The 21189-nt window shown below is 67.7% G+C and overlaps 2 protein-coding genes across 4 annotated transcripts; both read right to left on the bottom strand.

Annotated features, from left to right (window-relative positions):
* Positions 1–812: 812 nt before the first annotated feature.
* Positions 813–4639, bottom strand: TSSC4 (tumor suppressing subtransferable candidate 4). 3 transcript variants are annotated; one of them, XM_039840351.1, is made up of 3 exons: positions 3651–4639; positions 2085–2220; positions 813–1965 (listed from the first exon to the last, which is right to left on the bottom strand). In XM_039840351.1, exon 3 carries the CDS (start codon positions 1941–1943, stop codon positions 990–992), a length of 954 nt encoding a protein of 317 aa, XP_039696285.1. In that variant the 5' UTR covers positions 1944–1965; positions 2085–2220; positions 3651–4639; the 3' UTR covers positions 813–989. The 3 variants fall into 3 exon arrangements, with proteins under 3 accessions (XP_039696285.1, XP_039696286.1, XP_039696287.1); XM_039840352.1 differs by lacking the exon at positions 3651–4639 and adding an exon at positions 2949–3644; XM_039840353.1 differs by lacking the exon at positions 3651–4639 and adding an exon at positions 3192–3644.
* Positions 4640–5446: 807 nt separating this feature from the next.
* On the bottom strand, positions 5447–20988 carry CD81 (CD81 molecule). Its single transcript, XM_039840357.1, has 8 exons — positions 20722–20988; positions 11696–11810; positions 8433–8530; positions 7520–7594; positions 7164–7268; positions 6672–6773; positions 6119–6205; positions 5447–6037 (listed from the first exon to the last, which is right to left on the bottom strand). Exons 1-8 carry the CDS (start codon positions 20785–20787, stop codon positions 5975–5977), a joined length of 711 nt encoding a protein of 236 aa, XP_039696291.1. The 5' UTR covers positions 20788–20988; the 3' UTR covers positions 5447–5974.
* Between the last annotated feature and the right edge of the window lie 201 nt (positions 20989–21189).

The raw sequence follows: 21189 nt of genomic DNA, 5'->3' as shown, positions 1-21189 counted from the left end.
TGGAGCTTGGGGAACACGCCCACACGAGGGCTGCAGCCCAGGCACTTCAAAGCGGACCCCAGGGGTGGCTGCGGGTCCAGTCAGTAAAGCTCATGGCGTTCGGGTCCAGTCAGTAGAGCTCATGGCTGGGAGAGACGGCTTACTTGCTCTGTGGGGTTGGGGTCCAGGCACCTGTGCACCCCCAGCTAGGCTGGCTAGGTAAGGCCCTCCTTCCCTTAGGGGCCCGGAGACCCGGAGCAGGTGTGGGAAAGGCAGGACCGGCTGGGGCAGCCCCCAGGATGGCTGACTCACTCCCCCTAGTCCTGCTGCCCGTCAAGAGAGCTGTGACGGCCCCCAGCCACCTTCCTCTGCTGTCGGGCTCACTGCGCCAGCAACGCCTCTGACAGAACTCAGCGGTCCTGGTGACAGTCCCAGGACACCGCTCGTCTTCGCGCATAGCTTGAGAAAAAGCTGAGGGGCAATGCTGCCCAGCTGGCCCGTCCCCACCCCTGTCCACATTCGGGCCTCCTTAGACTGAGCTCATCAACCGCCCCCGCCCCCCGCCTCGTGGTCTGCGAACAGGCTGGAGGCCGGAGGCTGCGGACCCGCCCTGGAGGATCCCGGGCCCTCTCCGCCTCCTGCTCTGGACCACGGAGAGGTCACCTCAGTCCCTCTGGAGGGACCTGCCACTGACGAACGCAGGTGGCGATTTCAAAACTCTCCAAGCCCGACCCAAAGTTGGGTAGGCTCGCGTGGGAATGGGCGGTCGCTGGGCAGAGCAGGCTCCAGCCACACTGGTCCTGGGAGGTGGGGGCCTACACAGAGACGCGAGCCTGAGGAACACCCGAAACTTTATTGTCCCGCCACAGACACCCACTGTGCCCACACGGGGCCCGTACCCCTGGCAAGGTCTCTGCTCCAGAGACCACTGCCTGAGCACAAGGCAGAGCCCCTGGCACCACCTACAGGCAGCCCACCGGCTCCCTTCCCAGGGGCTGGGGCTCCGAAAGTCACGGGCAGTCTCTGCGGTCAGACCCTGCACCTGGGGCCTCAGGGCTGCCACTCTTGTTCCGGATGTGGTCCCTACTTCGCTTCCTGCTACCATGGAAACCAACCGTCTTCACTCCTGGGGGGTCTGCCGCTGCCCCAGTGGGGGTGGCTCCCTCGGGCGTGCCCATCTCCCGCAGGCCCCCACGCGGGCTGCTCTGCTCCTCGGCCTCCAGGCTCCCGGGCCCGGCCAGATGGGCCAGCTCCACAGGCCCCTCGGCCCCGCCCGCCTCTCCTGCCTTCCCCAAGACCCTCTTCCTCTCCAGCCGGGCCTCGCCCACTCGGGCCGGTTTGGTGAAGATGACTCTCCCCTCGCCGCAGCTGGAGGGGCCCTGGTTGAAGGAGGGCGCGCAGTCGCGGGGGACAGCCAGGCTCCGGGGACCCAGGAAGGCCAGGGCAGCGGCCTGGTTGCTCTGCTCGGTGGCCTCGGCCACGTCCCCCAGGCTGTACTTGGTCCAGCGCTCAGGGTGGGCCACATAGTCAGGGACGGGGGGCACCCTTGGGGGCGCAGGGCTCTGACTGGTCCTCCCCGGGCCCTCCCGTGGAAGCTGGCTTGAGGGCGCCGGGGGCTGCTTAAAAGTCCCGCTGTCTCCTGCGTCAGTGTGGGCCCCGGAGCGGGGGGCCCGCCTGGCTGCCCCCTCCAGGCAGTCGAAGATGCTGCTGCTGCGCTGGGAAAAGGTGGAGCTTGTGCCCCGCAAGCGGAAGGGCTGGCCCGCGGCTGCGGGGCGGTCCCTGGGGGGCGAGGGGGGCTCGTCGGGACCAGAGTCTTCCCGGTCCTCCGCCGGAGACAGAGCTTCCACCTCGGCACTGCCAGCCAGACTGAGGTCAGAATCCGAGTCACTGAGGGAAACGGTGTCGGAAGGCAGGGTGTCATCCTCCACGCCAGGGGAGGGCTCGCCGGCCCCCACCTCAGCCATGTGTCCTCCGGCCACAACGCACCTACACCAAAACAGCCCAGAAGTTTGTTTCTGAGCACCGCACGCGTCTAAAACGGGCTTCGCCTGCAGACCCACACGTGGCCTTGGAATCACGCCCTCTCCCCAAAGCCCTCCTCTTACCTCCTGTCCGCTGGGTGCCTCCGCTGACACCGGAGTGCTGGCAGGTGAAGCGCGGGCACAGGCGGCCAGAGGCGTGGGCGGTGGCCTCAGCGCAGAAGTCCTCTAGGCATGGCTCTGGTCAGCTGCCCGACCGTGGCTGAGGGAGGAAAAGCGGACCATCAGACCGGACAGGGAACATGCAGAAGCGCTGCCAAGACCCCGGGGGTGGGCCTGGGTTTACGGAGCGCCCAGCACAGGTCAGGCTCGGGAGTCCATCCTTTGCACACGTCACCTCATTCCGTCCCAACGACCCTCGCCAGCTAAGTCTAGCTCAAGAGGCTAATGGGCCTGCTGGTGGGGCTGGGCTTGAACCCAGGGCCAGAAGCAGCCTGTCCTCCACACTACCACCGCCGACCAGGTGAGGTCACGTATAAACTGGGGCACGCTGTGAGGACTCCACGAAGACGGGGACACCTGCCTGGCCCGTGGCAAGATCTGTCTTGTTTGCCGGGAGCTGCCCTGGGAGCTCTGGAGGTCGGCAGCCAAGTCCTTGGTATCTGAGGGTCACGCCCTCAGGAACGGGGTGTCAGTGATCACCCGGACCAGCTCCGTCGGGCGGAGGCAAGTCCTTGCAGCTCTTAGAGCAACTTGCAGGGGCTCATTTCTCCTGCAACGCTCCACACTCCCCACACCCTCCCAGCGGAGCAGAGGAGGGCTGTGGACACCCGATTAGTGGGCAAGTGTGGCCAGGCACCTGACAGCCTGTGTCCCCAGAAGCAGAGGGCAGCCCAGCTTCACCCTTCTGCACTCAGCCATCCGTCCGCCAGCTCCTTCCCGCTCGCCCAGCCTCCCTCGCCCTCGGTGGCCCGCTGCTGGTGCACCCACCGAGGGCTGGGCCCGGAGAACGAGAAGGGTGTCTGAGTGCCCTGCACCAGGTCAAACACAGGCGAGATCTCCATTCCTCTGGGGCACCACTACCCAAATGAAGAACACCTCCAGGAGAGAAAGGGGGATACGGGGTGCGCCCCGCGGTGTCTGCTCGGAAGCTGGCAGGGCCAGCGAGGGGACATAATCTGCGCGTCACGCAGGATCACGCAGGCAAAGATGGAGATCCAAGCAGACACCTACTTCTCAAATTCACGCTGCAGTTCTCTGAGAACACTGCGGGGAGAGAGGGCTCGAGCCCCAAGGGACGGGGTCCGGACGTCTGTTAATGGACTTCTGAGAACTTCGTGAGCTCACTAGATGGCAGACTTGAGTCCGAGCTGGGGGCCTGGGGGGCTCGGGGGCGGGGTCTCTGAGGGCCCGAGTCCGGGCAGGCCAGGTCCTAGGGAGCGGGACTCCCCGCCTCGGAGGCACAGCTTGGACTCTCTCCACTGTGTGTGCGCAGAGAGCTCTCCCTGTCGGGGGCCTGGGTCCCGCGGGCCCAGTCGGGCTGGGTGGGCCACGGTCCGGGCCTCATGAGATTCTCAGTCCCAAGGGCCAGGCCTCGAGGCACGGGGGACACGTAGCACGTCGAAGTCTCCGGGCTCGAGGCAGCGGACTGCGCACTAAGGCCTCCCCGAGTCCCGGCTCACCACAACCTACCGGCTCACCGCGGCCTGGCCGCCTCCATCTTGCGCTGCGCTCGGCCGTCTGGGAAACCGAGTCCTCCGCCGGCCGAACGCCGGGGCTTCCGCGCCTGAAGCACTACATCTCCCACAAGGCACCGGGCCGCTGCTCCGGAGGCCTGTCTGGATGTGTAGTCTTTGCGCATGCGCCCCCTGCCTAGCCGCCCTTCCCCGGAAATGACGACATTCCTTCGCGAAAAGAGCCCGGAACTGATTCTGTAGAGGAGGCGGGGAGGCAGGACTGCGACTCCCAGAATGCGCGAGGGCTAACGACCCGCACAGCGTTCCCGAGGCCCCGGCGCCCCCTGCCGGAAGCCGTGAGGACAGCGGCCCCTCGGGCCGGAAGTGCGTCGTCGCGCGCGGGGACCACGGCGCCGTTCACAGGAACCTCCGGTCCCGGCCGGAAGCGGACGGCCGCGCCCTTCGCGGGTCCTGGGGGCGGCGGCGGTTGGCGGGGAACCCAGATCGAGTGTGCATCTCAGCCTCCGAGTTTGTTAGGGCCGCCGGCCGCCGGGCTCAGCCCGCCTGGGAGTGGCAGCCTGGCATCACCGGCCGAGCTGGTCACTGCCGCCCGGAAGTGGAGGACAGGTCCCGGTCTCCCTTGGTCAGACTGCCTGTCCCTGTGCCTTTTCCAGGATGGGCTGCTTCACGCCCCCCAAGGTCGAGGTGCCTTGGCCCCCTGCCTGCTGGACAGCCGGACCTTGCTCCCTCTTCCGGGGCTGCTGTCCCGGTGTGCCCCGGGAATCCGGGGTTCAGGCCCCGCACCCCGGCCCAGAAATCCAGAGGAAACAGGGCCTGTTCTTCCATGCAACCTCGGCACACCTCATTCCTAAGACTCCGCCCACCTCCATCTCACCCCAAGCACTCGGGCCCTAGTGTCACGGTCCCTAGTGTCCCGTGGCAGCTTGCAGGTGACACTCACACCTCGGTCAGAATGCCCCTGGGGCCCTGAGCACAGTGGAGGGGGTCAGAGGAGGGAGCCCCTTGGACGATCCTATTCTCCCACCTGCCCTGGCACAGGCTGTGGAGGGGCAGGCCTGCTGAGACCCCGTGACCCCCCCAGTTCAGGGCTGGGTTAGTTTCCACAGTGAGCCCCCAAGGCGGCTGCCAGGAGGGAGTCCCTGACGTGAATCCCCAGCCAGGCCCTCATGGCCTCAAGGGATCAATGCAAGGAGCACACAGATCGGTGCCTGCCTGAGGCTCATGGTGACATCACTGGTTATTCTCTCTGGGAAGGGCAGCCTGATGAAGAGATGGCTAGGCCTCAGTCCGCCACGGTGGGCCCGGTGGGGTCCCCAGGCGGTGGCCGGGACCTTCCTCTCCAGCTCCTGCCAGATGCGTCTTGGCCACAGCCAGCTTCTCGAAGGAACATTTACAAGCACCTGGGCGGACAGGGGGAAGACCCTCAGACGCTAGGGAGGAGGTGGTGCATCCATCCACTATGGAGCTGTCCCTCAGGAGGAAAGGGTCTTGCCAACCCCCCCACCCCCAAGCACACCCTAGATCACGTTCCCTGCGCCCCTCTGGGCCATGGTGCACGAGTAGGGGTGGGAGGCTGGGTGGAGGATGCTGCATGTGGCACAGGTGTCAACAGAGGGACACTCGCCACATGGAGTGCTCCTGGGGACCCCATCACAGCCCACCAACAGGATGGGCAGCACAGCTGTGCCCAGCGAGGTCCACAGAGCTGAGTGCCCACCTGTGTTAGGCTTCTCTGCCCCCTGGGCCACCCCCAGGACGCAGACACTGGGGGCACAGGAAGGGACCAGATGGTGTGTTAGCATGCCTGGTTTTTCCTTCTTTATTGAATGACTTTCAAAGTGTAATTGCGATTGAAAGTGACGCGTTAGAAAGGACAGGTGCATCGAAGGCATAAGGCTGTTTGTAGACCCAGCTCTAGAGACAGGTGGCGAGAGAGGAACAAGGATTAAAAAAGGCGTGAGCTGAGCAGCCCATGGGGACGGGGACGGGCGGGTGGGGGGGAGGGAGGGCGCAGCTGGAACGGGCGAGCCATCTTGGCCCCATGGAGAGTGCCGGCTGAGCAGGCAGAGCCCCGAAATGGCCCCAGAGCAGAGGGGGCCCCTGCCCTGCAGTCCCCAAGGGCCACCTGCACGCCACCTACAGGTGTCATCAGCCCTAAAAGGTAATGGGGAACTTCAGGACAAAAACAAATCTCAAAAGTAAAAAGGCTAAGAAGTGTAGCAGAGTAATACCAGAAAAGTCTATACACAGGTGGTTATATGCCCTCCCCGAAGTGTCCAGGTTGCTCTGGGGCGCCGCAGGGGCCCCCCAGCCAGAGCCTCAGTACACGGAGCTGTTCCGGATGCCACAGCAGAGCACCATGCTCAGGATCATCTCGAAGATCTGCAGGGAGGGGATGGGCAGGCAGGCTGTCAGGACCCGGGGGCTGTGGGCCTGAGGGGCGCCCCGCCCGCACCCACTCACCATGATCACAGCCACCACGATGGCCGCGATGCCGATGAGGTACAGCTTCCCCGAGAAGAGGTCATCGATCTTCTGGTGGCAGTCCTCCTGTGGGGCATGGCCAGCGGGCACTCAGGGGTGCCGGTCCTCGCGGACCCCACAGTGTGGCAGCCCAGGGTCATTGCAGAAAGAGCACGAAGGGGCGCAGTCCCGGCCGCCCCCAGGAGAGGCGTGAACAGGGCCCTGTCTCCACCGGGTTTTTAAAACACGTGCGCATGGGAGAAGCTCTGTGCGCCCTCCGCTCATCACTGGGCCGCACAGGACGGCCGCCGACCCGGAGGTCGCCCTCCACGCCCACTGGCTGCCGGCCCGGAGCTCCCCCATCGGTGCCGGGCAGAGGCTTGCCATCCCCATGGGCCAGTAGCAAAACTCAGCCCCGGGCAGAGCACCCTGATGTGGGCCACGTCCCTCCCGGTTGCTGCCGGAGCCCCCAAGCAGCCCACCCACCACCCGGAACCCGGGACCCGCAGGGGCGGGCGAAGAGTGGGGAGCAGGCAGGGCCCCCCACACACACCTTAAGCAGGTTGCCAATGACGGTGCTGCCCGAGGGACACAGGTTGTTCATGAGCACGGACGTGGTCAGTGACGTCAGGGTGTTGGAGCCGCAGCAGTTGAGCTGCAAGGACCCAGCATGTCCACGATCAGCCCGCACGGGGAGGTGGCCGAGGGCAGCATCCCACTGGCGCCCCAGCCCAGCGTTGGGGCGGGGCACCGGGACGGTCCCCGCAGGGGCCCCTCTCCGTCCCTTCCTCCTGCCCAGCTGTACTGCACAGAGGTCCCAGCACCCAGGCAGGCTGGCCCACCTGGCTCCCAGCCGAGACCCTCAGGTCCCCGAGAAGCCCTCCTCAAGGCTCACAGAGGGGGCCCATGCCCCCTGAGGAGCAGGGCTGCTGGGTCCCGAGTGCCCCCTCCTGTTCCTGAGGTCTGGGCTGAGGCCAGACTCAAGCCCAGCCGGGCTGTGCCCCGCCCCCACCCGCCCTGTCCCCCAGCGACCCCGGGCCCACACCGTCTCATGGAAGGTCTTCACCACGGCCTTAGCGTTGTTGGCCTCGTCGTCCACCAAGGCCTGCTGCAAGGCCTGGTCGTAGAACTGCTTCACGTCCTTGGCGATCTGGGGGAGGCACATGGTCACAGGCACAGTGGGGCCATCCTGGGGGACGCGCCTTCGCCTGGCTCTCCGGGGACGGTGTCGTGTCCGGGACAGACCCAGCCCCACCCCCCAGCCCCACCTCCTCCTCCAGACAGCCTTCCCACCAGGCCAGCCTCAGGAGGCGCTCCAAAGGCCTGCCCCCCACAAACTGGGCAGCAGGTGCTTCCCCCATTCCAAGCTGGGACTGGCCCTCCCTGCGGACCCAGGCTCACCTGGTCCTTGTTGACAAAGCCCCAGATGCCGGCAGCCACTTCGCAGGCAAAGAGGATCACCAGGCAGGTGAAGAACTGGGGAGGCATGCAGGGCGGGGGGAGGCAGGAGGGGTCAAACAGGCCAGCCAGAGACTGAGCCAGTGGGGGTGGCTTAGGGCTTGACTTCCACAGATCACAAACACCCGAGTGACCAGGGGGTGTGTGAGGATGGTTGGCAGTACCCACCCACCTACATCCGACTGGGGGGCGGGGGGAGCTGCAGGGAGCAGAGAAGCAGAGTCTAAGACTCGGCCCAACCTTCTCATCGTCCGCCCGAGACCAGGCTCTGCAGGACAGGACGGAGGTTAGGGCGCTAGGGGCTGGGCAGGTCAGCAGCACAGGAGGGCGCAGCCCCAGGGCCCCCTCCCTCTCTCTCCCCACGGGAAGGGGTCCCTGAGGTGTGCCTCAGTTTCCCCCACTGGAGACCCTGGCCCGGAGTCACACTGCGCACACCTCCTGGACCGTCTGGGCCGTGGATGCAGCAGTCAGTGGGGACAGGCCCAGGCACACCTAAGCTTGGCCACGCAGCTGGGACTCAGCCCCTGTTACATCTGTGGCTTTTTTTTTAAGAAGTAATAAAAGCAACTTTGCAGTTTAGAAATGACCTAGCAGCCATCAGTCGTGGTGGTATTTAAGAACCAAACACGGAACCGAGAGCCGGCGTCCTGGGGAAGGTCCTCCGGCCACCTGTCAGGACGGCCCTTCCTCCAGGTCAGGCCGGCAGCAGAAGCACCCGAGGCCCCGTGTCGCAGGCCTGTTGCTGGCCCAGCGCCACCTCCACCAGGGCTCCCGGTTCTGTCCTCCAGCTTTGGCCCATGTCCCCCTAACCCCTGGGCAAGCCAGACACAGCTGCCCACCGTGGCCCAGGCCTTACCGTGCCCAGCAGGCACTGGGACTCCTGGATGGCCCCGTAGCAGCCCAGGAACCCCACAAACATCATCACGGCGCCCACGGCGATGAGAATGTAGATGCCTGCAGCGGGGAGCACAGGAGCCTCGGTGTCCGGGAGGGGGGACAGACGCCCAGCGCCCTGATGTCCCCCAAGTGCCCAGCACCCCAGACCTCCTCCCCGGTGTGGGCACACACCCCTGCCCAGGATGCTGGAGGGGCAGCTGCCCCGCCGGGAAGAGGCCAAGGCCGAGAGTGAGGGCACCTCGGCTCCCTCCTTCAGGCGCTGACTGTCACTCTGGCAGGTGCTGAGAACGGGGATCGGGGCTTTTCGGGGACCATCCTTCCTCTACAACCACGCTCTCTGGTTCCCACGAGGCCCCACCTTGGGGCCTCAGTGAGCAGGGCCCAGCTGCTGGGCCGGGGGCGAGGTGCAGGGGGGAAGCCCAGGGACCCGCAGGCAGCACACAGTGCCCACTTCCGTTGGCCCCCCGTCTCGGGCTCCTCGGAGGGGTGGGCCCCGACCCTGGGGGCTGGAGCACCCTGGACGAGGTGGCCTGGAGGCTGGGCTACGTAGCGGCAGGGTGGCAGGCACAGCGCAGGGACGGCACAGAGTCAGTTTGTCCCACCCTGCCCACAGGCCCACCAGACGGGCCCTGCAGCGCCCTCCCGTGCCCTGGTGCTGTGCCCTAGTCCTGTGCCCTGGTCCTTCCAGCCAGCCGGGCTGTCCCACAGGCCACGGCAACGCTGCGGGTGACCTACGCCCGCCCCTCACAGCTGCGACTGCAGCTCGCAGCCTCCAGTGCTCAGGGCCCACTGTCCCCTGCCGGGCCAACCCCAGGACAGGGAGCCTGGGGTCCAGGACCCACGGCCGGGGTCAGGAAAGTGCCAGGCCAGACAAAGCCTCCTGCCGCACCTGTCCTCAGGTGTTCCCCACGCAGGGAGCACAACACCCTCAACCAGGTCTCCCCCCACAGGCCCTGACACCCCCATCCACGACAGGAGGTGGCACCCCAGGGCCCCCACTCCCGTGTCACTACATGAGGTTCAGTGAGATGCCGCAAGGTGCCTGGGGTCGTCTTGGCGTTCTGGGCTGTGGAGGGTCCTGCAAGAGGCTGGGAGACCCAGGAGCAGGTGCCCGGGTCCTTTCCCACACCCCCAGAACCCCAGACCTCCCCCAGTGCCAGGGCCCATCTAGAGTCTGCATGCCTGGCTCTGGCAAGTGGGCCTGCAGGCTGCCGGCGCTGAGCGAGTCCAGCTAACGCAGCCCAGGTCCGGGCCCACTGACCCCCGCCTCCCAGGCCCAGCCATGTCAGGAACAGTAAGAGGCCCCCGAAGGCCGATCCGTGAGGGGCAGGGCCACAGGGACATGGCAGAAGCCCGGGTCCAGGGTGTGGGGACCCCGCCGCCCTGCCTCCCAGGTGGTCCGGCAGCTGGAGCTGCTTCCCCAGGGCAGGCCCCATGTGCTGCCTGACATGGTACCTGGTAAGGAGCACCTGCCCCCACCGGCCGCCCCCATGGGACCACATCCCATCGGGCACAGCCGAGGCCTCCATCCTCTGCCAGGGGCCAGAGCAGCCACCAACCTCCACTCTGTCTCCTGCCCAGCCCTGGCCCGAAGCAGGTGAGACTTCATCCCCTCTCCCGCCACCCCAAGCCGCGAGCAAACGCCACTCCGGACGCGAGGCTCAGTAGCCTGGCCCCGGCAAAGGGACCCCGTCCCAGATCACCCGCCCCACAGCTGGTTCAGCTCTGCTGCCAGCAAAGCCTGTCACCCCAGGCCCCCCGGGCCCCGAAAGTGGATGGGGACGGAGGCAGCAGCCCCTTCTACACCTGGACACAAGGATGGGGACATGCTGGGTCACGCCTGGTCGCTGCTGACCTGGACCCCTGGTGGGGGGAAGGAGGGGCCACCCAGGAACCCCTGGAGGAGAGAAACAGGCCCTGGGGGTCCAGGGGTACCTCAAGACTTCAGACATCTGTGCAGCAGGCTCAGGGACTGTGGTCCCCACGTATGCTCTAGGGGTGGCAGGCTCATCCGCACTTCCTGAGACCCGGCCGTTGAGGGGTTTTATGGCCTGGGGGGCCTGGGAACACACCGCCCCTGGGCACTGCCAGCGCCACAAGCTCCACTTCTGTCCAGCTCCCTAGAACCCAGCTCTCTCCACCTCCCAGCCCAGAGGGGACCATGGGCAGGGAAGGGCCTGGCACCCCGTCCCGTGGCTCCGTGTTCCCCATGTGGGATGGGAGGTGTGCGGAGCCATCCCGCTTCAGCGGCTAAATGTGTACCCCAAGTGCGCGTGGGCCCCGAGCGGCAGCTGGCAGGGGCACAGACCCCTTCCAGGCCCCACAGAGGACAGAGGCCTCGCTCCAGCACAGGGCGTGGCCCCAGCAGTGAGCCCTGAACCCTGAAGGCCCACAGGCTTCTGACCACTAAGGGGGCCTGTGGGACCTGGATGAGGGGCAGGCCCAGGGGCTGTGACATCAGAGGACGGACGCGCTGATACAGTACCCAGTGCTGGGGAGGGGCCAGGCCCTGCTCCCGCTGTCTGGGGTGGCTGGGGCGTGAGGCGACAGGGTGCCGCTCTGCACATTAGGCTGTCCTCCTTGGTCACTGCCCCGGGGGTGGAGGAGGCTCCTGACTGACACCAGGAGCTGCAGCTGGTGCCCTGGGGCGACAGGCAGCCTAATAAGGCAGCGAGGTGTGGCTGCGGGGTGGCCTGAGTCAGCCAGCCCCCCCCCTTCCTCCTGGGGCTCGAGTCTGCGTCCCCCAGGCTCAGGCATCCAGCCCCTCCCCCTCCCAGAGAGCTGCACCGAAATACCTACCACATGACACAGCTCCCTGCCCCCACCCAGCTGCTGCCCTCCGAACCTGCCTGGCCCCCACAGGGGATGTGGGGGCGTCGACGAACCACACGCCCCACAGTTCCAGCGTTCCCTGGGAGCCTGGCTCCGGCCCCAAGGCCAGCGCTGGACAGCCTCGGGGGAACCCAGGCCCTATGCTTCACCCAGGCTCTCAAGGCCGCAAGCTGACCTAGTCCCACCATCTTACCCTCAGCCTTCCCTGGCTGGCCTCCTCCCCACCCCAGCGCACAGCAAGCCTGCTCAGGCCCTGCCTCCTCCTGGAAGCCCTCCCTGACTGCCTGTCTGCACCTCACTGAGCTTATGATCAGACACCTTGATGGGCCATCGTGCTGGCTCCCAGCCCAGAGCTGGCCAGAGGCCTAGGCCAGCGCCTCTCACACTCACCTACGTAGAAGGTGTTGGGTGCGGGCCTGTCGCCGAGCTCCAGGTAGAGGAGGTTGGTGGTCTGCGGGTCATGGCGGAGCCACAGGGCCACACCCAGGATCACGCCTCCGGCCAGCTGGGGAAAGAAAGGATGGAGGTTACCTGTGGCTGCTGGGAGGGGTGGGTGCCGCGCACCCCTCCCCTGGGCCTGTGGCTCGAGGGCCACCGTCTCCAGGCCACGTGCACTGCCACCCCAACCTCTGAGACACCTGCTGCCTCTGGCAGGCGTCTGCTCCGCTGCCCTGGTTTCTGGTATGGGGCACCCTCCTGCCAGCGGGGACGCCGCTTCGCAGGCAGAATGCTGGGGAACCGTACCTCAGGGACGACCGGCACTCCCCCAGCGGGTGCCCCGGATACCGACACCCCGACCGGAACTGCAGGTTATCTGCAGCCCGGCCCTAACCGGGTGTCCTGGGTTTCCACCTGCTAAGTCTGGCGGGGGGCCACACCAAACCCCAAGCACCCCAGGGAACACAGGGCCCCCCTTCCGGGGGTGGCACTGCTAACAGTCCCAAGCTCGCGGGGAGCCCCGCGGAGGGGACTCCAAGGAGAGGGGTGGGGTCTGGTGGCCCCCAGGGCCCCGGCAGGGCTGGCGGAGGGAAGTGGGGAGGGGGAGGCCGCGGGGCCTGGCGGGATCCAGGAAGCCTGGCGGGGCGGGGGGGGGGTGCAGGAAGGGAAGAGAAGGTGCTTCCCAGGAAGGAAGCCCCGAGCTCCCCAGACGGCCGGGGAGGGGGCTGCCCTGAGAGTCAAGGCAGGATGGACGGCCCCGTGCCCCCGCGGGCTCATCCCCTGGGACCTTGGGGCTCAGTGGCAGGGGGCCTGCCTGTGAGGACGAGAGCTGACCAGGCTCGGCCAGGCCCACGCCTGCCTGAGCACCGGGCCACCCAGGCAGGCGCCCGCTGCCCTCTGCCCCTGGCCCTTCTCCGCCTCTCTGCCGGCGCCATGCTGGCAGCCCGGGCCACCCCGCAGCGGCACCAGGAACCTCCAGACGCTGACCCACACACACCCACAGCTCCGAGACCAGTGGGGATGAAAAACTGAACACCGAACCCTGAGAAAACCAGGTGACCGTCCGGCGCCTGCCCCCAAGGCCCTGGCCGGGGAGGGCGTCTCCGGGGGATGGCAGGGGGACACACTCCATCCAGGGCGTGAGACTCAAGGCCCCAGTACCAGGGCCCCCAGGCAGGCGACACCAGGACGTGGTGATGGGGTGGGAGGGGCTGTGGGCCATGCTGGGCTTGGCTGGTGGGGGCCCTGGCACCCAGCTGCAGCTCGGCTCCTACCCCCAAAGGGATGCTGTCCCCCCAGAGGACCCAGCACCCTCCACTCCCCCTAGTACAGCCCCCCAGAGTTCCACTCGGTTTCCCAACCTGGTGTGGAGGAGGAGGACCCCCCACGTCCATGCAGAGCCGAGGCTCTGAAGCCTTCTGTCCCTGGTGGTCCCACCGTCCAGCTGGCCCCCGTCCCCTCCCGGGGCACTCAGGCCCCTGCAAGCCCCTCGAAGGGCAGAGCCCTGGGCTCCAGACTTCCTGTCTCTGCTCTTTGGTGCCCGTCACACCCAGAGGAGGGCTGGAGGGCCGTGGGACATGAGCAGGCAGAGGCAGGGGGCAGGGCAGGCGCCCCAGAGTCCTCGTCCTCCGAGCTGGCTGCCATCTGCGGCTCTATGGGAGGTGGTGAGGCTGAGGGTTGCCATGGTAACTCGGGCTAGAAAACGTCACTTATTCTGTTTTGAAGCTGTGGTCCAGAGACGGTTTTGTGAAATGTCCCAGGCCGGGGGCGGGGCGCCCATCCAGGGCCTCCCTCTGTAGTCAGAGACCAGGACCTCGGTGCCCCCACCCACGGCAGAGGAGACGCCGGCGTGCTACAGTGGCTGGCTGGGCTGGGACCACCCCCATCTTCCCTGTGCAGCCCCCTCACCCCAGGGGCCGAGGGCACAGGCCTGCCTGGGGACACAGCCCCGGCAGAAACGCTACGCTACCCACCCCGAGCACTCCTGGTGGGACTGGACAACGCCACCCCTGCTGTCTGGGAAAGGAAGGGCTTTTGGGACCTGCTCCTCCAGACCCCCTCGGCCCCCACCCACCCTCCGGTGGCTAACATACTGGGGTCCTGCCTATAGGGCAGGGGACAGTGTGGCTGCGGTGCTCCCTCCCACCCAGCCCCCCGTCATTCCAGGTCCTACGAAGACCAGCCTGGGGTGCACGGGAACGGCGGCCGGGGGCGCGGGGTTGGGGGGAGGCGCTCCTGCCCCGGCCCACGCCTCCGCCCCTGACCCCATCCCTGACCCAGGAGGGCGGGGCTGGGTCCCTGGAACGGCGTGACTCAGAGGGCCAGCCACAGACTCGGGCTTAGGTGGCTGAGAAAGGACGGGCACCCAAAGTTTGTGAAGCGCTCCCAAGACTGCAGGACGAACGACGCGCGCTTCCCGAGGGAGTGGAGATGCACCAGGCGCTTCGCCCGAGAGGCGAGCAGACGCTCGGGAGTCGCTCGGCGGCACGAGCTGCGGGGGATGCCCACACCCCGGAGAGGGGCTGCACTGAGCCCGCCAACTGAGGGCCCGCAGGGGGCCGGGCTGGGGCCTCGGGGGCTGGGGAGGGGGTGTCTAGAAGTTAAAGCTCCTCCCACCGTCAGTCCCGGCCATGCCGTTCCCCCCCACCTGGCTCCTCCCCACAGGGGCCGAAACCGGTGTCCACACCGAGCCCCGCACTGGGAGCGCCCCGGATGTGCTTCGGCTGGGGAATGCAGAGATGAACAGAGCAACCTGTGGTGACCACCACGTGGGACCCTCCCAGCGAGACGTGAGCGGTCACTGATGCAGCACCTGGTCGGGCTCAGACTCGGGGAAGGAAGCGTGTCACCTTCCGGTCTCACTTAAACAGAAGTGGAAGATGCAAATTACGGGAGAGAGGCCAGTGGTCGCCTGGGATGGGGGTGGGGGGCGCAGGAGGGACCACAGGCCCCGAGGACACTTGCAAGGCGACGGTTGTGTCCCCTGTCCTGAGGGTGCTGGTGGTTTTACTGGTGTCTACTGGTGTCAAAACCTAACCAACTGCACGTGTTAAACACATGCCATTTATGCCCAGTAAAGCTGTTTTCAACCTCACCCGAACCCTGGCCGACGGCGCTTCTAGGCGAGGCCTTTGGCGGCGCATGTTCCCTCTGCGTCCCCAAGGGCCCACCCTGTCATCTTGGTGGCAGTGGCCAGCGCCTGAAACGCCGCGGTCCTGACCACAGACCGAGGATGCACATCTGTTCACTGCAAAACAGTGTCTAGCGCTCGCGGAGGGCACATCACAATGGCACCGGGCAGGGCCCGGAGACCCCGGCAGCCGGGCCACCCCCAGCCCGCCTGGGCACGCCTCGCGGCCCCAACGTGCTCGCCTGTGACACGGGGAATCAGGAACGTGAGGCGCGAGGGTGCGGCGTGCTGCGGGCCCCACAGGTGCTGTCCCGTCCCCGCCCCGCAGAAGGGCCAGCGGGCCCGCGAGGCACCGCGCCGGAGGGTGGCACGCGCCGTGGCCAGCCGCTCCTGCCCCGAGACGCCCCTGCGCGGGGTGCCACTGCCCGACGCCCACAGCCCCACGCGGGAGTCCGCTGCTTCGGCCGCTTCCCTCCTCCCTTCTGAGAACTGCGAAATAGCGGCACCGGCCAAGCGCGCTGGGCGCCTGCCCGGGCCGGCCGTCATTTCCAAGAAGCCACTGGGGGCGGGCTGCCCGGCCGGCCTGGGGCACCCTCACGCCAGGACCCGGCCAGGAGCGGGGGGCCTCCCCGCCCCTCCCCGCCCCCACCGGGCGGGCCCAGTGCCCCCGCGTCCTGCCCACGCATTCCACAGGCAACAAGGCCACGGCCCCCGCACTGACGGGCTCCGAGTGCTGGCTGCTCTCTAGCCAGTGACCTCAGAGGGCGGCCCCGTCGTAACCCGGGGGTGCTGCCCGGCGGAAGCCACACCGAGGGGCCTCGGCTCTGTGCAGGCTGCGCCCCCTGACCCGAGCCCACCATCTCACGCGCCCTTAAGTGCTGGCCCGGCTTGGCAACTGGGGAGTCCTGGGAGCCTGGGAGACTGTGCCCCAGGTGGGGAAGGCCACAGGCAGGAAGTCAGGCAGGTAATGCCCTAGAGACACTGCGCTACATGGAGGATGAGGCTTCCGGGACGGGGTGCGGAGGGGAGGTCGGTGCAGGGGGAGGATCCCGGGTCTCTGCAGACCGACCCTCGCCTCCCCACACCACGAGGGGCCAGGGCCCATCGCAGGCCTTCCTGGGGACGGGCACTGCCCCCAGGACCTTGCTGAGGCCTCAAGACAGGAAGGAAGTTGCAGAGGGAAGACAGGGCACCTCACCTCTGCGGCCAGCGGAAACCTCTCTTGGCCCCTTGACCCCAGGAAGCCGCCTGGCAAGACATCTAAAAATAGCTGGGGAGCTGCAGGGAGGACACGGGCCCTGCTGGACCCCCTCGGCGGGGGACACACGGCCCTTCTGCCCTGAGGAGGTGAGTGTAGGCCCCCAGGGCAGCCGGCCACCGCTCAGGGCGAAGTGCAGTGGACCTGGGGTGCCAAGGGCCAGGCTGCTTCCGGGGCCCGATGCTGAGCATGCCGCCCACCCCCCGGGGCAGGGGGGCCAGGGAGTGGCCTGCTCCCCAACCCCAAACTCACGCCACTGGCTAGAAGAGGCCGTCTGTGGGAAGCCCCTTTCTGCCCCCTTGGCCCCTTGGAGAAGCGTGTAGATGCCGATGACCCAATGACCTGCCAGAGGATGGCGGGGAACCACACGCATCCACTGAGGACGAGCCGGGTGGGCCAGACAGCCCCTGGGGAGGTAGACAGGAGGTGGGTGGGCTCGGGCAGGAGACTGGGGAGGGGGCGGAGGGGCCCCAGGGCAGGTCAAGGGGGCTCTGGCCAGCAGCACTGCAAGGCCACCTGGCACTGGCTGGCCGAGGACCGGAGCCTGCCCGCACCTAGGCGCAGCCCCCACTGCTGCCTCATGTGGTCACCTGGGAACTTCGGCATCCTTATCACCCCAGTGGGCCTGGTGACAGCCTGGCCCCGGAGGGAGGCGAAGGGCACATCCAGCCTGGCGCCTGCTGGCACAGGAGACGGCCACTTTGTGGGAGCCGGAGCTGCTGCCATCTTGAGGACAGAGGAAAAGGCTGTCCGTCCAGGGGGTGTCGACCGCCCGCCTGCTCCACAGGCCTCCGTGCCGTGAGGACCCCACGTCTGCCTGGCTCTGGCACCCCCTGCACTGTCCGAGGAGCCCCCGCAGCCAGGTGCTGACGGCAGCTAGGACGGGGGACAGCCAACCGCCGGCCCCTTGGGCATGGTCCCTGCCCACCTGCAGGGCCTCCCCCAGCATCTGGGGCCCGTCAGGAGGAGTTGGGGTGGGGCCCCGAAGTACATGTGTGGGGGGATGGGGAGCACTGAGGGGTCCAGAGGCTTCCGGAAGTGTGCTGGCTCAAGCCGCATTCGGCTGGACAAGTGGAGAACAGAGGGGTGCCAAAGGCCGGCTCTGGGCAAGCCTGGGTCTCCGTCCAGGAGTCCCGGCCACCGGGCAGGCGACGCCGCCAGGGCCAAAAATTACCCGGCCCTCGCTGGGTGTCAGGCCTGGGTCCTGGGGGCCGAGGCCAGAACCAGAGCACCTGGCCTTCTCCCCAACCCCCACCCCAGGGCCAGTGCAAAGGTGACCGTCTGCCCTTCCCACGGGTTCCTGGCCTCTCAGCCTTATCGATCTGATGACCCAGTTTCCGCCCCGCCGCGGGCTGGGGGCAGAGCACTCGAGAGGGATGGCCGGTCGGCCCCCGTCCTGGACGTGGCGGCCGCGTGAGACAGAGCAGCCTGAGCTCGGTCTGGGAACAGAACAGGCGTGGGGGGGGGCGGGCCGGGGAGGGCCCCGTGGGCACCAGAGCAGGGCCTGCCTCTCGCTCCTGCCCGCTGCCCAGATGCTCGCGGAGGGGCCGACCTCACACTTCCTCTTCACCAGGCCCAGCCCAATTGCCATTTCCCCAGAGCTCGGCGGCCAGACACTGGGGGGCACCGGGGGCACTCCGGTCGCTCACCCGCCGAAACCAGGTGCAAGACATCTCCCCCCGCCTCCCCCCCCGCCGAGCCCGCCAGGCCCGCGTCCCGGATCCCGGAAGCAGGGCGACAGAGCTACTCAGCGACAGACGGTCATGTGCTGTCTGGAAGCGAGAATTAAATGCCAGTTAGCGAGGCTTCTAATCAGCCTCGTTCTCGGCCGGGTCTGGCCGCCCTGCCTCTGGAAGACAGCCACCGGCTGCATTAGGTGTCAGGCCAGCCAGTCCCGGACAGGGCTCTCCACAAGGACCAGTGGCACCTCCAGGGCTCTCTGGCCGGCCCCCGAGGAGAGAGCTATTGTCATACCCGTTTCACAGATGAGGACAGCGGGGCTCATGCAGGCCTGTGGCCCGCCCCGGGTCACCCGCTTGAGTGGGTGAGCCGGGATGTGACCTCTGCTCTTCCTGATCTACCCCAGTGGCAGAAGTCCAGGTGCCGGCCCCTCTGCCAGGCAGCCCCCCGTTCCACCCCGTCAGACAGGACCGCCACCTGGCTGGCACCATCTCTGCTCCTCAGGCCCGACCTCGTCCCCGCCACCCACGGAGCCCCAGAGTGCATGCCGCCGGGGCCCGGGGTCTCAGCACAGGGAGGGCAGGACAGCAAGTGTGTGTGGGTGTGCCCGTGCCGGAGGGCGTACGGCCCCCACCGCCCCCTCCTGGAGAGGCACACCGGGCTGCCCTGAGGCCCGCTCCCATGTGGGGGCCTTGTCACTTAACGCTCTAAGATGCAACTTTAAAAAGTTGCCCCATCCAGACACGCACTGTCATCCTCCTCTCCCGGCTCCCGCCCCTGGCACCCCGTCCTGCACAGTGGCTGGGCCGCACAGTGAGCGAGGCAAGCCGGGCCCCTCCCCCAAGGCCCGGCCGCACCGGCCAAGGAGCATAGTTTTCCTGCTGCCACCAGCCCGACATCCACTTCCTGAGCCTGGCCCCTACCAGCCAGCCCCAAAGACGGCATTCGGAAGACACCGCTTCGGGGGCGAAGCAGCGGAGGACCAGGACAGTGGGGTGCAGAGAGGGGCTCCTACAGGTGTGCCCCCCAGCCCCGCACCCCCTACCGCAGGGCGTGATGCAGCATGGGTGGGGGGCGGGGGTTGCAGTGACGACCTTGGTGACTGTGGACTGGTAAGTTCTCAGTGCTCGGCAGGGGAGCCAGGAGAGGCGGGGCCTCAGAACCGTTTCCTTAAGTCTCAGTAAAGAATGGCTCCTGGGGATGTGTGAGGCCTCTGCCCCAGCTGCCTGGGAAACCACCAGACTCACCCCGCTGAGCTCTGGGGGGGCCTGGCCTGCAGACTCACCCCGCTGGGCAGGTGGGAGGGACTTGCCCACCCCAACACCCGACCCAAAAACAAGAGTCTGCTCCTGGAGAAGTCCTTCCTCTGCCTACCCTCCTGGCTCCCACATCCAGGCTCAGCTTGTGGGGGACAAGGCTCAGGGGCCAGCAGAGGGCCGTCTGGATGCCCTGTTGACCCCAACTTGCCCGGCCAAAGCAGGCAAACACTAAATTCACGAGGACACCACTCCTCTGCCAAGGCCCTGGTGGCTGCTGGGGGCCACACCTGGCCCACCCCCAGGGCAGAGGCCGATGGCGTCAGTGGTGCCCACCAGGTGCCCCCAGTTGATGTGACACCCCCACTCTACTCCCAGCTGGGGTGCAGTCCGGTCCCTGTCCTCCCCACCCCAAACCCTGTACTGTCCGAGATTCGCCCTGGGGTCCTGCCTGTCCAGGGGGGAGGCAGATGTCCCCAGCCCACAGACTTGCTCCAGGGGCCATTTTAAAAGTTTACTGTCCGTATATCCACTGGAGAAATACACTGTCCACCCAAAAGCAACTGGTCCTCTGTGGCAAGGCAGCATGGAGGGGCCTGGGAGCAGGTCCCAGTCCCTGCCCAGGGGACCGGCCATGAGCGGGGCTCCTGATGCTCGCACACTTTTGGCTCCTTCCCCCGCTCCCCTGCCAAGGCCAGCACTGACAGGAAGTGGGAACAAAAGAAAAAGCTCCATCAGTTTCAGGCCGGCAGCTGAGACCGAGATCAGGAGACATCTGAAGATGACCACCCCGTGGACACTTCTCTCCCAAGTGGATGCCCCGGCCAGCCCCAGGCCCCCGAGCTCAGGGACACCGGGTCTGTGCCCCTGCCCAGGCCTGACCCAGCCCCACTCCCCTCGAGGCCTTCACCGCCCCCAGGGCCAGGCTGAGCTGGACTCTCCCTCTGGGCGAGGAGGGCAGGATGATCGACTCCCCCAAACCGGAGCCACCGTGGTGTAGGCAGGCCAGCACACGGTCACACTGGGTGAGTGCTCTTCTTGTCTGCCCGCCCCAGGCCGGGACCCCCGGGAAGATCCCCAGGGTAGCGACAGCTGACTGGGGGGTTCGAGCTGGGATGGGTCATGAGTGGGGTGGACGGTCCCCGAGATTCGGACAGCGTGCGCACCCCCCACCTGGCTGTCCATCCAGGGGCGGTGGCCCGGATGAGCTCATAGGGGAGGGACGCCCTGAGCCCCGCCTCCGAGCCCCCGCTCCCCGCGAGGCAGGGTGGTCCCAGAGACAGCAGCAGGGGGAGCTGAGCGCACCCGGGACAAGGCCCGCACCTACCCGCACCCGCCACCATCAGGAAGCGGAACAGACCAGAGTTCGCCAAAAGCCACAGCCCGGCCGCTGGGCTCCGGGCCCCAACGCCCACAGGCCCCCAAATCTGGCTCGCGGCCCCCAGGCCCGCGGTCGAGGGGCGCAGCGGCCCCGGACGACCCCCACCATCGCGGCCTGCCGGCCCGGGACGCCCCCTCCGCCCCGCGCCCGGCGCGCACAGGTGGCCCCGCAACTTGGCGGCCCGGCGGCGCCCCCTCGGCGGGGCCTAGCGGGAAGCGCGGCCTGCGGGCTCCGCGGCGCCCCCGGCCCGCCCCACGCCCGGCCGAGGCTCACCCAGAAGACGAAATTGAAGACGAAGAGCAGGTACTTGATGCACTTGGTGCAGCCCTCCACCCCCATGGCGGCGCGGGCTGCGGGCGGCCTGCGGGGCGCGGGCCGGTCCGGGGCGACGGGGCGCGGGGCCTGGGGGCCTGGTGGGCGGCCGCGGACCGGGACGGCGGCCGGGGGGCTCGGAGCGGCTGGGGACGCAAGGGACGAGTGGCGCGGGAGGCTGGGCCGAGACTCGCGAGGTCGTCGCCGCCGCTGCGCACTCGCCTTCTGGCCGGGCGCGCGCCCCTCTCCGCTACTTAAAGGGCGCCTAGGCCCCGCCCCCCGCCTGCTCCGCCCCGGGCCCCGCAGTCCCCCGCCCGCGCGGCAGCCCCTCCCCGTCGCCCGCGCTCTTCGGGGACTTGGTGCAGTCAGCGCCCCAGCCCCGGGAGCGGGGTGCTGGGCGCGGCAGCGTCCCGAGCTGCTGGCACCCTC

This window comes from Pteropus medius, unplaced genomic scaffold, assembly GCF_902729225.1.
Source record: "Pteropus medius unplaced genomic scaffold, Ma_sr-lr_union100, whole genome shotgun sequence".
NCBI lineage: Eukaryota > Metazoa > Chordata > Mammalia > Chiroptera > Pteropodidae > Pteropus > Pteropus medius.
The sequence above is the reverse complement of the archived record's forward strand: the minus strand, read 5'-3'. Positions and strand labels throughout refer to the sequence as shown.